Source organism: Geotrypetes seraphini, chromosome 10 (genome assembly GCF_902459505.1).
Source record: "Geotrypetes seraphini chromosome 10, aGeoSer1.1, whole genome shotgun sequence".
Lineage (NCBI taxonomy): Eukaryota > Metazoa > Chordata > Amphibia > Gymnophiona > Dermophiidae > Geotrypetes > Geotrypetes seraphini.
In genome coordinates this window covers 91,349,314-91,365,787 of record NC_047093.1, presented here as the reverse complement: position 1 = coordinate 91,365,787, position 16,474 = coordinate 91,349,314, and the positions used below count along the sequence as shown (strand labels likewise).

The following is a 16,474-nucleotide window of genomic DNA, read 5'->3' as shown; positions in this document are numbered from 1 at the left end:
AAGAAAGCATGGTACAGGTGTTTGGGATCTCTTAGGGGGAGGAAGATATAGTGGACAATATGGTTGGGCAGACTGGATGGGCTACAATATGGTCTTTTATCTGCCATCAGTTATGTTTCTATGTATCAACTGGACGCATGCTCCACACAACTGCAACCCCAGCAGCTTGCTCATGACTGGGTTGGCAACACATATAAGCAGAACAGACAGCACAGCAAAAAAACAATACCCACTGCAGTATGCTATAATAAAGCCTTTTTATTAATAGAAGCATATTTATACATTTGTATCATTTTCCATAAAATATCTTAAAAGAGCATGTTCCCCAACTATAAGGCACTTCAGGTATCCCATGTGACCCCCTTATAGAATCTCTTCCCCCATGGAATGTTTTTCTATTCAGCATTAGGACCCAGTGTCTTACTCCTGCACTCTAGCACCACTTCATCCAACTACACTGAAACAAGTAGCTAAGAACAGGCTTTCCCCGCACAGCCCTGCTCAAGGCTTCAACATCTCCCCTTCCCAAAAAGGCAGTGATAACTGCATGAGCTTTACTCACCAACAAACTGAAAGTGAAGAAAAATCATCAACTGAAAAAGTTATTCAATGGAAGCATTAGGCATTGATGGCATCTATATCTATCTAAATATACAACTTCATGCCAGGGTTTACTTGCAGCCATCATTTGAGAAAAGTGACAACTGTGGAGATGTAAAAGGAACAACTGTGTTAGTGTCAGGCAAGAAGCGACTGTCTTAATAGATGCAGATGTCATATAAGGACAGATCCCTCCTCTGTGCTAAATTGGTATGGTGAGACATTAATTAGTGTTAAGCTAGTGTGAGAGAGAGGGGGGGCATGTCCCTTCCATTCAGCCAGTACTATTGTCATGGGCTTGACTCTCCCAATGCATAACAATGTCACAAAGTGAGACACTCACTCAGGCTGCACCTAGTGTCAAGTAGAGAGGATTTTTTTTTTTTTCAGTTTTCTATAGGTGAAACAGACCTGTCTCCCTCATGCTGGAAGATGAACTAAAAATGGAAAAAAAGAACCCAGATACAATGTGAATAATTCTCCTTCAAACACAGAAAGGTGCAATGTAAAGATGAAAAACAAATATTTGTACATTATAGAGAAAGTACTGTAGATATTTAAGCAAAATTTGGGGAAATTAAATTTTATCAGACCAAGAAGGCAGCAAAGCTCATAGGTGGATTCTCCAGGTTATACAGACATAGTTTATTCCCATGAAGTTTAACACCCCCAGTTCCAGCTCTGACTGAGCTATAGCATTTGGTAAACCAGACTTGTCACACTTGAGGTGGTTAAACAAGTTGTCTTCAATGATTACATCATGACGTCCTAAGCTGCTAACACTATCCCCTTTCTGAACTTTTGGTTATTAAATTCAAGCATGGAGCATTTAAATCTCCATCCTCCAAAGCTACGCCATGACTAATACAAGAGGGATAGTTCTCAGGGCACAAACTTAAGCCCAGTGTGCACATGGAATATTCTCCTTCCCATCCTGGATGAAAACCTACTGCTCTGCATTCCCTCCCCAATCTTTACACATTTGTCTTTGAGTTACAGTGATATAGGAACAATCAAACTTCTTTTCTTCTTCTCAGTCTGAATACCAATGACAGTACAAAATTATTTATATGTCCCATATCTGGAACTGTTTCCCACCCCCCAAACCCAGGTACCATCTTAGCAGTACTCATCAGCAAAGCATTATGGGGTCACAACTCTACCAAGTACCCTAAATGATTTGAGCTCAACTTCAGCTGAAGCAAATAGAACATTATATAATTAAATAAATAAATAACCACCATATCTCAGCAGTACAGTCAGCTGCAAGCAGATAATCTTCCCCAAAATGCCAGGGGCTTGAGGAATATTTATCCAAGCCAATACTTTTTTTTCCTTTGGAAGGGGTAGGGAGTCATCTCAGACTCTTGTCATGGTATCCAGGCTTCACTGAGTCAAGGTACTTACCCAGGGTTTGAGGGGAACAGGTTCTATTTAGCACTTTAATAACTTGTTTGCTCTGTTGGCAAGGGTGGGGGTGGAAATTTGGTCGTTTGCTTCTGGCTTTCCCTTCTTCACAAATGGAATGCTGAAATGCCCTGTCGGCATAGAAATTGTCTACTGTATTTCAATTTCTGGACCTGATGCAGAGACCATTAGAATAGAAGAGTTTGCTCCTTTATTTAAAAAGTTGAGATTTCTTACTACTTACTTTTTTCTTACGTCTTTTTCCTCCCCCACAAAATCTCTCTATTTTAAAACCAATCTGATTTAATTTCTTAGTCAAGCATTTCTTCCACAACTCCCTCCTTCCTGTTCCGTGTCAAGTACTTAGACATCCTCTCAATCCACCAAGGAAAGGGCAAAAACTTAGTGTTCACTGATCTAAGATTACTAGTAAAGTTCTGCAGAAGCAATCGCTAGAATGAAGGAAGTTGGACCATGGTGGTAAGAGCTCTTACTCCCAGGGAAACAAAAATACCAAAGCCAATAGCAATATAGTGTAGTGCAGAGCAGTAAGAGAGAACGTAAGTGTGTCCTGTGTATGTGGGTGATATTGAGGGGGTGACCAATGCATTATGGTACACAAACCTTCAAGACAACTGTTAAAAAAAAGATAAAATTAAAGGACATCATTTTGTCCATTACACTATCAGCCCCTACTGTCAGAAGCAACACAAAAAAGTACCTTAGCCCTAACAAGAAGAGTCAGATTGTGTTAAAGAAAAACATAAGCTAACTTAGAAAATAAAAACCTATAAAATCTTTTAAATAATGGCTATAATATCTTTAGTTCTAATGTCACTGCTCAGGTTCAAGCCCTTTGGATGGCAAAATTATTTAACTGAAATAACTTCCTTTTAAAATCCCTCCAGTATGGTTGGGAAGAAGTACCCTCTCCTTAAATGCCGGTGACGGTACCTCCTGACCCCTTATAATGTAAACTCCTCTTAGCTTTCCAGGCCACCTGGAAAAAAAAAAAAAAAAAAAATCCCACCCACCCCACTAATATAAACCCTCTTCTTGCTCACCTAGGGTGTATTTGTGGACTATGTTCTCAGCAGTTAGAGAAACGGCTAATATTAGCTTCTAAGAACTGTGCATGACTGAAGGAACGGAGATCCACAATTTCATGGCATTGTGACAAGGAAGGAAGGTTTAGCCACTTTCAACCCAGCTCTGGCTTCTAATAATTCTGAGCCGGGAAGAATGAGGGCGATAGGTAAACCAGAAATGAATCAATAGGCAACGGGAAATAAGTGCCCTGCTCCCACTCATCTGATTTTGAGCTGAATGATGTGCAAATAATCAAGGTGCAGATGTGCCCAGTGTTTTTGCATCCACTACCTTCTCCCTTTCCTGAGAAAGATGAGTTGATCGAACTTCAACTCAACTAAGTTTCATCGCAAGCCATCTGGAAAACAAAGCGTGGTTTCAACTAGCAGTTTTAAAACCACAACTTCAATGGTCAGTCTCTTCACACGGTGGGCTTAGATTGCTCTCTACAGGTCTTGCAGAATATCTAGCTGGACTTGCTGCAGTTAAGGTGGTCATCACTGAACAGATCCCTTCTTTGACACACAGCTACTGTCAACCCCCCCTGAGGAGGTGTAAAGGGAACAGGTCCAAGCAAAAACAAGGGGATGGTGGGAAAGCCAACTATGTTACATACTGCAATTTGGAGGGGCACTGGGTGGGGAAGGGGAAGAGAAGAGAAGTAACCCATGTAAAATCCTTAACAGGCACCCAGAAGAATAAAGAAGTTTTTCAAAATCACAACCTGAAGCTTAAGCAAGTTTGACCACTGCCCTGCTGCCCACAGGTCCCTAAAGCATGTTAGTTACTGAGGCTATAGTATTAAAGTGCCTCTCACTGGCAAATACACAGCAAAATAAAATACTGCACAGATGGAGAACAAATATAAAATTTATCCCTCCTCCGGGTCCCGCCACATTAGGCTCAAAACTGTGCCACCAATCTGCTCCAGTTGTCCAATATTAACACATGTGTAGTTATTGGCAAAAATGGACCTTTTCATAAAAAGGGATAATTGGACCCAATATATTCTCCCCCCACTGCTTTTGTTGCAACTTATCAGGGATTGTGTTGCTTTTTTTTGTGCTGTTTCTCCTCTAAAATCCTTACTCAAAACATGGAGCAGGAATCCACCGCTGGCTGGATTTAGGTCATCTGGTTGTCCAAGATCCCTTAAAGTTCTCCGTAAAGCCAGCAGTAGACCATTTAGCCCAGTTCACTTTTGGCAAACAAAGTACAAGAGACTGTTCCTAGTCTGCAGAGTTCAAGTAAAAACTGGGGTTGATCTTCCACTTTTTCCCTCAGCTCCTTGGGTGATTACATCTGTTTTGCTTGTTCAGAAGGGATATGGATTGGGGCGTCTTCCTTGTTGCTGAGTTTGTGGCTCTCTGAGGAGTGAAACCCTCCATCAGAAAACACAACAGCATCTCCTACTGATGATTTGAAAGGTGAGGCTGGTGCTGCAAGCTTCTCTGGAAGCTCTTCCCCTTCCTCACTCATTGGAGACTGGAAGCCACTATCATCCCGGTTCGATTGTTCCAGGTAAATTGAGTATACTTCTTTTGAGTAGTGCGTAGGATCATCAGTCTTTGATTCCTTAGAGCTCAGGTTCTCTTCAGCTAGTTTATGAACCTTTGATTCTTCATTAGTGAGTTCTGTGTTAGGGTATATCTTCATGGCAGGTTCTGGGACCTGGCACGCTTCCACAGCAGGTACCTTCAGGACAGGTTCTGGGATCTGGCACTCTTCCACAGCAGGTACCTTCAGGATAGGCTCTGGGATCTGGTACGCTTCCACAGCAGGTACCTTCAGGATAGGCTCTGGGATCTGGTACGCTTCCACAGCATGTACCTTCAGGACAGGTTCTGGGATCTGGCACTCTTCCACAGCAGGTACCTTCAGGACAGGTTCTGGGATCTGACATTCTTCCACGGCGGGTACCTTCAGGACAGGTTCTGGGATCTGGCACTCTTCCACAGCAGATACCTTCAGGACAGGTTCTGGGATCTGGCACTCTTCCACAACAGGTACCTTCAGGACAGGTTCTGAGATCTGGCATTTTTCCACAGCGGGTACCTTCATGACAAGTTCTGGAATTTGGCACTCTTCCACAGCAGGTATCCCTTCTTTAAATGCCTCTTTAGCTTTGCTCTCTTTGACTGTGGAGTTATTAACAGGTAAAGCATCAGTTTGATCATGGACTGGTAGTGAGGCCTCCACTTGGAATTCCTTCACTAGCATTCCACGGATTTCTTTTACATTATCTGGTGACTGGAACAGCTGTGGTTTAGCCTCAGCAGCACTTGCAGAGATCTGTTCTGCCTCGGGTTCTTCCCTGATATCCTCATGTGCTGGAACCTCCATACACGACTCATATGGCAAAGTGCCATCATCATCATGAATTAGCGATACCACCTGCTTGGCTCGACGGCGCTTCTCAGCGGAGGCAGCATCTGTAGATTCATCACCATATTCCTTGCTCCAGTCAATGGGCATGTCATCACCCAGCAAATGTAGGTTAGGGTCACTGTTGTGTAGAACCACACTATCTCGGTAAAGGTTGTGTTTTCTCTGTACTGCAGCTTCTTTCACAGCTGAAAAAATATATATATACATATTAGTTTATTATTGTCATATCTGTGGACTGTTCAGCTTTGCTCAATACTGGTTTTCCTCTCTTCCTTCTAGTTTCCTCCACATCTTACACCCCCCCACCAACATCTCTTGCACAACTTAAAATTCCTGTGTTTCTCAGGGCCAAAAATAAAAGGGGAATCACCAATAGGCTTATTTAGAAGAAAATAAATACCGATTAACCTATATTGTTTCTTAATAATGTCAGTACTCAAGTAATTTCAGCCTATAACCTTTACAGAAAACTAAAATATCCATCTGGTGACCAGCAGAATTTCCACATACTGTTGCTCAAAGAGAAGCAGTTTTGGAGGTTCTTATAGCCCTCCTGCCTGCCATCCCTCCAGTTAATTGAGCTTCTCTCATAGATCTCCATTATAAAATGCATATCTACCATATTTTTCGCTCCATAAGACGCACCCTAGATTTAGAGGAGGAAAACAAGAAAAAAAACATTCTGAACCAAATTCTCCCTACCAGGCTCTGCACCCAACCCCACACTCCTTGCCAGGCTCTGTACCCTGTCCCCCTCCCTGCCAGGCTCTGTAACCTGTTCTCCCTCTGATGGTCTAGTGGTACACTGGGACAGGGCAGGCCGGGACAGGGTACAGGGCAGACCGAGACAAGGCATAGGGCAGGCAGAGACAGGGCAGGCAGGCCTAGTGGCAGGCAAGCAGGTCCCAAACCCCCCATATACCCTACCAGGACCTTAAATCATCCCCCATACCCCCAGTACCTTAAATCATCCCTCATGCCCCCCACGTACCCCCCAGTACTTTAAATCATCCCACATAGCGCCCCAGTACCTTAAATCATCCCCAATACCTCCGTACTCTTTTAAACACCCCCCTGTACCTTTTAAATCATACCCCATATCCTTTTAAACACCCCAGTACCTTTTGTCCCCCCCAATCCCACCCTCCCCACCCTCCATTGTGTGGCTGCCAAAGAATCCAAGAAATTAAGTCAGAATAAACAAATAAGAGATACACAAAGAATGAAAAAGCTAGATAGTGTGCATGATCCCCCAAAGAGCCCCAGCACAGAAAAAAACAAAAGCCAACCAACAACCGTCAGGGGCATTTAAAAATATACCCTGTACCTTTTAAAATCTCTCCCGTCCTCGCTAGACAGCTCTCATGCTCGGGTCAGGAGCGCAGATGTGAGGAGCAAGCGTTACGCGCTCCTGCTTGAGCCCGCCTTTGCATTCCGAATGACTGGCGTCAGTTCTTGCGAGTCCTGCGAGAAATGACGCCACCATTCGGAAACAGCGGCAAACCCAAGCGGGAGCGCATAATGCTTGCTCCTCACATCCGCGCTCCTGACCTGAGTAGGAGAGCAGTCTAGCGAGGGAGGGATACCGTTGGACCACCAGGCTGTTTAAAAAAGGTACCAACAATGACAACGACAGCGGCGGTGCTGGAGGAGTGTTTTGAAAAGATGTGGTGGCAGTAAGGAGGGGTGTGTGTGTTTTGAAAAGGTGCGGCAGTGGTGCTAAGAGGCAGAGGGGAGTGGTGTTTTGAAAAGGTGCGGCGGGAGGGTGTTTTACAGTGCTAAGGAGAGGGTACAAATTTTGGGTGGAAAAAAAAAGTGCGACTTATGGAGCAAAAAATACAGTATGTCACAGACCCCCAAGGCATGCTAGAATGTGCCTTCCTGAAACCAGTTGACAAAATAGCAGATGTGTGAGAAAAGTGTGCATTTTTCTTAGATTATATGTGAAACATATGTCCTTTTCTTTAACAATGTTTTTATCCAAAAGATGAACTGAGCCTTTTCTAGTAAGCTAAAAAGAAAGGTTGCCAACTTAGTACCAACAGAAGATTTTCCACCCTGTTACCATCCTGATGACTTAGAAAGGAGGTAACTTCCAGTCCTTCACTAACGACAAGCTAGAACAGGTCCGCAGCATGGCAGAGAGACCACTAGAAGTCATTTCTTAAATATATGCCTTTCATCGCAGCGCTGACATAACTGAAGCCAGGTCTGCTCGAGACATCTCTTGCTCAACCAGCTTTGATGCATGCCACTGCAGTTTTCCCAGGTCTCTGATCCCAAGGTTGTGGTGGTGAAGGGACGAGGGAGAATATAGGACAGTCAGCACAATCCTTACCCTGCATTATGTCTTTCATGACAGATTGCAGCACCACCTCCTCATAGGTGTTCTCCACCAAGATAAACCGAGAAAAGTCTTCAAAGATGAGCTCCTGGAACCGTGGTAAGTCCTGCAAGAGGGAAATATTTATGCTTACTAAAATATTTGAAATGCCGCAAATACTAAGGGCTCCTTTTACAAAGCCGCGCTAAACTGCCGGCCGTGCTAGCCGCTACCGCCTCCTGAGCAGGCGGTAGTTTTTCGGCTAGCGCAGGGGTTAGTGCGTGATAAAACATAACGTGCGATAAAGCCGCTAACGTGGCTTCGTAAAAGGAGCCCTAAGTGGCCTACAATAGAAAAATAAAAAATGAAGGTACATAAAGACCTATCTAGTCTGCCTAACCATGCCATATACTATCCCTTCTTTCCCATAGAGATCCAATATACTTGGCAAATCAAATAAAAGAAAAGAACACCAGTTAAAATAGGAAAGGAAAGAACCATTTGTGTATGCCGATGATTTCCAGTTACTTCACCCATTGGAAACAAATAACCTTTTATTTAAAAATTTTTTTAATTGAAGTTTAACATATAACAAGTGATTAAATAAAATACAATGAGATTTTACAGAACAAATGATTTATAAATGTAAAACAGATGCAGAGAAGACTAAAAGCATCTATGTAGACAATTTTAAATAAAAAACTCCAAAAACAAGAAAGGATGTCAATATACTGTATACAACCAAAAAACATCCAACTATCCACCCAGCACTACCAACATTCATACATAAAATTGGAGAAAAGACCTCAGTGTCTAATAGGAGTGCCAAAAATAACTTCCCGTATAGACAAACTAATCTCAAAATGCTGACTTTGAGACGGGCAGACACAACCTCGGTCAAAAAACTCCAAGATAAGTGGAAAAATATTACTTATTATCACTGTCATCTACATATATCAAAATAGCATCATACTTATCTGAAAAAGTAGTATTCGTAGTAGCCTTCGTAGTACTGGGCTGTAGAAGCAGGAAAAAAACCCCGCATGAGTGGAGCATGAGCAAAGCGGCTATTCACTGCTCACTGCTTGCACGCTATCACCACAATTGATATATGTAGATGACAATGATAATAAGTAATATTTTTCACTTATCTTGGAGTTTTTTGACCGAGGATGTGTCTGCCCGTCTCAAAGTCAGCATTTTGAGATTGGTTTGTCTATATGAGAAGTTATTTTTGGCACCCCTATTAGACACAGGTCTTTTCTCCAATTTTATGTATGAATGTTGGTAGTGCTGGGTGGATAGTTGGATGTTTTTTGGTTGTATACAGACAATTTTAAATATACATATGTAACCATGTGATTAGGTAAAGACCAAATATTGGATAAGATGACATAAGTGAAATTATGGACATCAAAGTCACTGGCTCCAAACAAACATGCGCTCAATATATCAAAATCATCAACATTATTCCCATGTAAAGGATTGCAACTACAATCACCCGTTGGTCTTAACTCCACATCTTTGCACATAGTGTCATTTATAAAGTTCCTGGGAGTTATCCTGGACAGTAAACTAACATTTCACCAGCAAATCAGTACTGTCGTTCAAAAAATGCTTTTATTATAGGCTTCAATTAATATGTTCTCTTTCTAAAGTCCTTGAGTCCTCTGTATTGAACATATTAATACATTTCCTGATGATCTCATGTTTAGATTACTGCAACTCGCTATATAAAGGCATCACGCAAAAAGAAATCAGATGCATGCAAGTTATATAAAATACGGCAATAAAACTTGTTGGAAATACAAAAAAAAATTTGACCATGTCACACCTCTTCTGATAAAAAGCTCACTGGCTCCCTATTCCACACAGAATTACCTATAAAATCATACTTTTAACATTCAAAACTCTCCGTAACAACCAGCCAGAATTCTTAAACAACTTTCTAATTCCCTACACCCGAGCTAGATCACAATCACAAAATCTTTTAACAATTCCATCTCTCCATATTATTAGCACTATACAAACAACAAACTTCTCCGTCACAACCCCATCTCTTTGGAACTCATTACCCCCGGAACTATGGAATGAACCCATGCTAGATTGTTTCAAAGGAAAACTAAAAATGTTTCTTTTTAAAGATGCGTTCAATCTCTATTGCACTTACCTTATGAAACATTATCTTCATTTTCTGCTTTGGTTATCAGATGGGATCCCCTTTCCTTTTGTATTTCTCCTATATGGCTCTCTTTCCTATTTTATAATGTACTTCTTTACCTTAATCCTTTCATTCCAATAGGTCCTGTATGTTTTAATGTTGCCTTATTTTACTATTTTTATTATGTACAAACCGCTTAGAAGACTGATAGGCAGTATATCAAATTTTTATTAAACTTGAAAGACTTGAAACCAATCAGACAAGGTTGGATAGACATTCACAAGAAACAGTGACATGCTACACTAAGAACACCTGGCCCCAGCAGCAACTGGACTCGTACGGCAGGACTACATATACATAAAACCAATATAACACAACCAGAGATGTCCCAAGCTTCGCCTGAAACACTATCTACTCCTTAGCAAATTAGAAAATGTTCAGACTATTCCTAAAGTTCTTCTTAATATCATAAAATTATTTTTAATCCGCCTTGAACCTCAAGGAAATGGCAGAATAGAAATCACTAATGTAATTTAATAAAGAGGTATTATATGCTAATTGAAAAAAGTATACTTTTAGTAATAATTTAAATTTAGGATAAGCCAATTCAGAACGAAGATACAAGGGGCAGGCTATTCCAGAGGAAAGGGGACAAGAAGAAATAGGCTGTAGAACAAGTGGATTCAAAGTGTGCTGTCTTAGGAGAGTTGATCAATCTTCTCCTCTGACGCAACCGGAAACAGGAAGTTGCAGGAGAGGAGAAGATTGATCGACTCGCGCAGCTGCGCGTGCTTGTCTTTTTGAATGTGTGCGGCTCGGGAAAAAGAAAGCCGGCAAACTCGGCATATAAGGTGAGGTGGAGGGAGGGAGCTGGCTAAACGCTGCGATTGGGCGGGTGGGGGCTGCTGAACTGCGCGATCACGTGTGTTCCCGTCTCAAACTAGGAAGGAGGGAGTGAAAGAAAAAAAAATTCTGGGCCAAGGGGATGAAGAATAATAATATTAATAACTTTATTTTGTATACCGCCATACCCAGGGAGTTCTAGGCGGTTCACATCAATTAAACAAAATTTAATAAGAAATTACAGTAAACTATATTTACAAGTAATGAAGATATTGGAACACAATTTAACAAGAAATTACAATTGATCATAGTTAAAATTGATCATAATTACAAGCAATGAGGTGATGAAGGTGAGCATGAGAGGGGGGGATTGAGTAGGTCATTGGCGTTAGTGAGATGGGGGAGATCAAAAAGAGGGGGGTACCGGGAGAGTTGGGTCGTTTGAGGGAGGGGTGAGAGAAATGGAAGAGAGGGGATTAGGGATATTGAGCGTGGAATAAATGAGTTTTGAGTATTTTTCGGAAATCAAGGTAGGTGTGGGCCTTGAGCAGAATTTGGGCTAGCCAAGGGTTCTTTTTGGCTGCCTAGAAGGCGAAGGTTTTGTCGAAGAACCTTTTGAGGTGACATAGTTTTAGGGAGAGGAAAGGGAAAAGATTGATTCTGCGGGAGTTCTTTTTGTTGCAGTTCAGATTGAAATGAGGGGTGAGGTAGCTCGGAGATAGCCCAAAGACAGTTTTGTAGCAGAAGCATGCGAACCTGAATAGGATTCTAGATTCAAGGGGTAGCCAATGTAGTTTGTGGTAAAAAGGAGTGATGTGTTCCCATTTGTTTAAGCCAAATATAAGGCGAACGGCGGTGTTCTGGATAAGTTTCAGTCTCCTGATGGTTTTCTTCGTGGAGGCCAGATAAATGATGTTGCAGTAGTCTAGGATGCTGAGAATAGAGGATTGTATCAACAGGCGGAATGAGGGAAAGAAAGAAACCCACAGCAGGAAAGAAAGGGGAAGACAGGCAGGTGAGCCAGATGCTAAAAGCAGGGGCGGGGGGAAGAAAGAGGGAAAAAAGCTAGATGGGGTTGAAAAGAAGAGACACCCTGGTATGGAAGAGGAAGATAGGGGAAATCTGGACACAGGAAGGTAACAGAAAGAGGGGAAATTATATGTATGGGGCATAGGGACAGAGACATAAAGGGGACATGCCATGGGGATGGTATATGGACACAGGGGGGGGGACAATGCCAGATACATAGGGGAGATATTAGAAATGGGGAAAATAGAAACACAGAAGTGAGATGGTTTGTGGGGATGGGGCAGGGACCGAGCTCGCAGGCTCCAGCGGCTTGCACAAATAACATTGTAACGTGCCACAAAAATAAGAGGGAGGGAGGTAGATAGATAGGCCACGTGAGAGGAGCTGAAGGGTGGTAGAAAGGAACAGATGGTAAAGGACGGAGGGAAGGGTGGTGGTGGAAAAGAATAGAACAGACATTGAAAAAGGGTAGAGAAGAACAGACCCTGAAGGGAAATGTGGAAGACAGAGTGGGGAGAAGATGCTGGAAGGGAAGAAGACAGATGCCAGACTATGAGGGAGCGGAGGGAAGAAGATGGGTGCTAGACCAATTGGGGGGGGGGTGAAGGGAGAGGCACAGTAACAGCAAATGGAAGACGCAGAGAGAAGACACACAGTGGATGGAAGGAATTGAATGAGAAATTGTGGAAAGCAGAAACCAGACAACAAAGGTAGAAAAAAAAAATTATATTATTTATTTATTTTTTGCTTTAGGATAAAGTAGTATATTAGTTGTGTTGATAAAAATTTATAAACAAAGCCCTGCCAGCTGAACATCTCTTTCTCTAGTTCAGCAGCAGTTTTATAAGAAAGGAATAAGCTAAATATTACAGTACTAAGGCTTATATGGATGCTGCGGGGATGGTGACGGGGCGGTGAATGGGATGGCAGTGGCGGTGACGGGGTGGTGAAAGGGATGGCGGTGACGGGGCGGTGCAGAGAATGGTTTGCCGGGGCGGTGACGGGGACAGATTTTTTCCCCATGTCATTCTCTAATGATTATCCTTGGTCTGGCAAGAACAGAGCCTCAACAACTTCTCAAAAAAAATGATCCCTTCTACCCTGTGGCCAGCCCTGACAATTTCTCACCGATTTGCAGGTAGGCGCTAATTTTTTCAGCAGGAAGGGCATGATGATCTGCAACAAGGCTTCCCGGAAGAACTTCTTGCGAATGGTGCTGCTGTCATAGTCGTATTTCTGAAGGATATATGGGAAGAAGAAAAGTTACAGGTTAGACTACTATCTCCAAACCACGTGCCGAGGACAGCACAAACCAATTTGCAACTACTGTCCTGAAAAGCAAAGGCATTCAGAGTCAGGGACAAGCAGCATTGTGTGAAGGTATCTCTATTTCTGGAACATCTGAAATAAAACCCTTGGGTCATCTAAGCCAGACTGGTTGGAGGGAGTTGTCCTGTGCTGCACAGTTAGTTTTTTTGAGCTGGGGGGATCTCCCTGCTCAACTTTACATAGCAGAAAGAGGGAAACCCCATGGTAGGGATAGTTTATTAGCAGAAGTAAGTTATCTAAGGAAAAGTACTTTATGACCATTAGAAGCAAACTATCATAAGTGTCAATATGCTTATGTATATAATATGCATATAATATGTATGTATATAATATGCTTATGTATATATAATCATTGTTCAATATTTCATATAGTGCATAAATTTTCCATTTATCACATCAAACATTCAAAATTCATTTCAAAATAGCTTTAACTTTTTATAGTGTGAAACACTTATCTGACTCTAGATCAGGGGTCTCAAAGTCCCTTCTTGAGGGCCTCAATCCATTCGGGTTTTCAGGATTTCCCCAATTAATATGCATGAGATCTATGTGCATGCACTGCTTTCAATGCATATTCATTGGGGAAATCCTGAAAGCCTGACTGGATTGCGGCCCTCAAGGAGGGACTTTGAGATCCCTGCTCTAGATGAACCCAACCTGGCATACTTGTTTTGTTAAAAATCTATGACAGGACATGGTCCTGTCTGTTGAAATCTAATGTGTTCTGATGTTTCTTACTCTACAGTTCACATCTCTAACATTACCGTCATACAAATACTCAAGATTGAGCAAGTGACTGGTTTGGGGGATGTATTTTGTTCTTGGGTATGGGCATTTTATGCCAACCCAAGAGCTTGTTTAAAGATTAATGTATTTTATACAGATTTTTTTTTTTACGATGGCAGAGGAACAAGGCAGGGCTGCCCGCTCTTCCCATTATTATTCACTTTTTCCATAGTCCTAATTATAGAGCTAGTTATACCGATATTAGAGATCATCCCGATTTGCAAGGTATTAAGGTTAATGGTTGTGAGCACAGGATAGCATTGTTTGCTGATATTTTGCTTTACCTTCAGGATCCTGTACTCGCACTCCCTATACTTTTAGATGTCTTTAAACGTTTTTGGGATTTATCAGGGTTTAAGGTCAACATGAAAGTCTGAGTTTATGGGTCTGGCATTGAGCGCAGAGGAAGAACAGAGGATAGGGGAGTCCTTTCCCTTTAAGATAGCTGGGCTCCAAATTTGATATCTGCACATCTATTTACTTCATACACTGAATTCTCTTTACCAGTTCAATTATAATCACATTGTGCATCAAGTGCATTTAGACTTACAAAAGCTGAAGGGACTTTTGGCTGTCCTGGTGGGGCAGGATTGCAGTATTGAAAATGAATGTGCTTCCCAGTCTCTTATTTTTTTTGTTTCAAACCTTGCCTATACCGGTTCCCAGTGGGTTGTTGCAGAGTTTACAGAGGGAATTCTCTAGGTTTATATGGGGAGGAAGGTCTACACGATTGGCTAAAAATTCTTTGGGCACCCAGAGACCAGGGAGGAAGAGAGGTTCCTAATCTTATTTGGTATTATCAGGCAGCTCAATTGCAGTTTATTTTGGATTGGTCAATCTCAGCAGGCAGTCCGGGGATCTAGCTGGAGCAATTTTTTGTGGGCCAGCAGCCTTTAAGGTTTTGGCTATAGATATCCTGTTCCAGAAGGGAGAGACTGAAAATGGTTCGACATTTGATTACAATGTGGGGGAAGATCCAGCATAAATGGGGAAGAGAGGGTGTCCACGTTAGCAGCTTTCAGAGGGGAATTAACCTTTGTGGTGGGGAGGGCTTGTGGTGTCTTTGCTTGGTGGGAAGCTTTGGGATTGTGGGTCTTTCATGATTTTCTGCAGGGTGATACCCTTTTTCCATCCTCCAGGACAGATATGGGCTCTCTTCTGGGGACTTTTTCTCATATATGCAACTATGAAACTTTGTACACAAGGTTTTCCAGTGAATATTTGAAAAATGTATGGTTATTGTTTGATAGGGTGCCTAGGCCTATTTCAGTTTTATATACTTATTTGAGAGGCTGGGAGAAGCCCACTTATTCTTTTAGAAATAAATGGGAGAATGATTTGGGTTGTCAGTTTACAGATACTCAATGGGAAATGATGTGTGGAGAAGTTAAACAGGCCTCCATGTGTGTTCTGGTTCAGGAAAATGTTTGCAAGGTCATATCCAGGTGGTACTATACTCCAGAACAGTTACATGCTATCTATCCTTCAGTTTTGAATATATGTTGAGGATGGGGAGACCGGGGAGGGACTTTTCTACATATCTGGTGGACTTGTCCTCCAATACAAACATTTTGGAGCCAGGTAACATAGTGTCTAATGAAATGGCTTTCGAATCAGGTCTTACTAAGCCCTCAAAGACCAATGAAGAGGCTTTGATTGGGTCTGGCAGCACCAAAGTGCCTTATAGAATCCGATCGGAGAGGACATTGTGTTTTAAGGCAGGAGTGGTCATTGTGTTTTAAGGCAGGAGTGGTCATTGTGTTTTAAGGCATCTATTTCATTTAGAATGTGTGGCTGCTAAGAGAAAAGGACATGAGAAACATCAAAGGGATTGGACTTTAATGTTACAGAACATCAGTGGTTAGCTGTTGGATAGGGAACGGGGTAGGTTGGGGATATTTTGTGATTGATAGGAGAGAAAAATGTTTTGTATAATTTGTAGGGCACTTTATCTAGGTTGGTCTGGTTATGGGGTAGGGTTTCATACATAAGAACTGGGTCAGACCAGTGGTCCATCGTGCCCAGCAGTCTGCTCCCGTAGTGGCCCCCAGGTCAAAGACCAGTGTCCTAACCGAGACCAGCCCTACCTGCGTACATTCTAGTTCCACAGGAACTTGTCTAACTTTGTCTTGAATCCCTGGATGGTGTTTTCCCCTACGACAGCCTCCGGAAGAGCGTTTCAGTTTTCCACCACTCTCTGGGTGAAAAAGAACTTCATTACGTTTGTACGGAATCTATCCCCTTTTAACTTTAGAGAGTGCCCTCTCGTTTTCCCTACCTTGGAGAGGGTGAACAACCTGTCTTTATCTACTAAGTCTATTCCCTTCATTATCTTTGAAGGTTTCAATCATATCCCCTCTCAGTGTCCTCTTTTCAAGGGAGAAGAGGCCCAGTTTCTCTAGTCTCTCACTGTACGACAACTCCTCCAGCCCCTTAACCATTTTAGTCGCTCTTCTCTGGACCCTTTCGAGTAGTACTGTGTCCTTCTTCAAGTACGGCGACCAGTGCTGGACGCAGTA

The 16,474-nt window shown here is 42.3% G+C and overlaps 1 protein-coding gene across 2 annotated transcripts in view; it reads right to left on the bottom strand.

The window, feature by feature from the left end:
* Positions 1–233: 233 nt before the first annotated feature.
* The window catches only part of LOC117367398 (protein Niban 2-like), a 284,588-nt gene continuing 268,347 nt past the window's right edge, over positions 234–16,474 (bottom strand). For both annotated transcript variants that reach the window (XM_033959886.1, XM_033959887.1), the window contains exons 12-14: positions 12,969–13,076; positions 7,823–7,934; positions 234–5,669 (exon numbers count right to left, since the gene is read on the bottom strand). In XM_033959886.1, the coding sequence (XP_033815777.1) occupies positions 4,393–5,669; positions 7,823–7,934; positions 12,969–13,076 (1,497 nt within the window). In that variant the 3' untranslated portion in view covers positions 234–4,392. The remainder of the gene's footprint in view (positions 5,670–7,822; positions 7,935–12,968; positions 13,077–16,474) is intronic.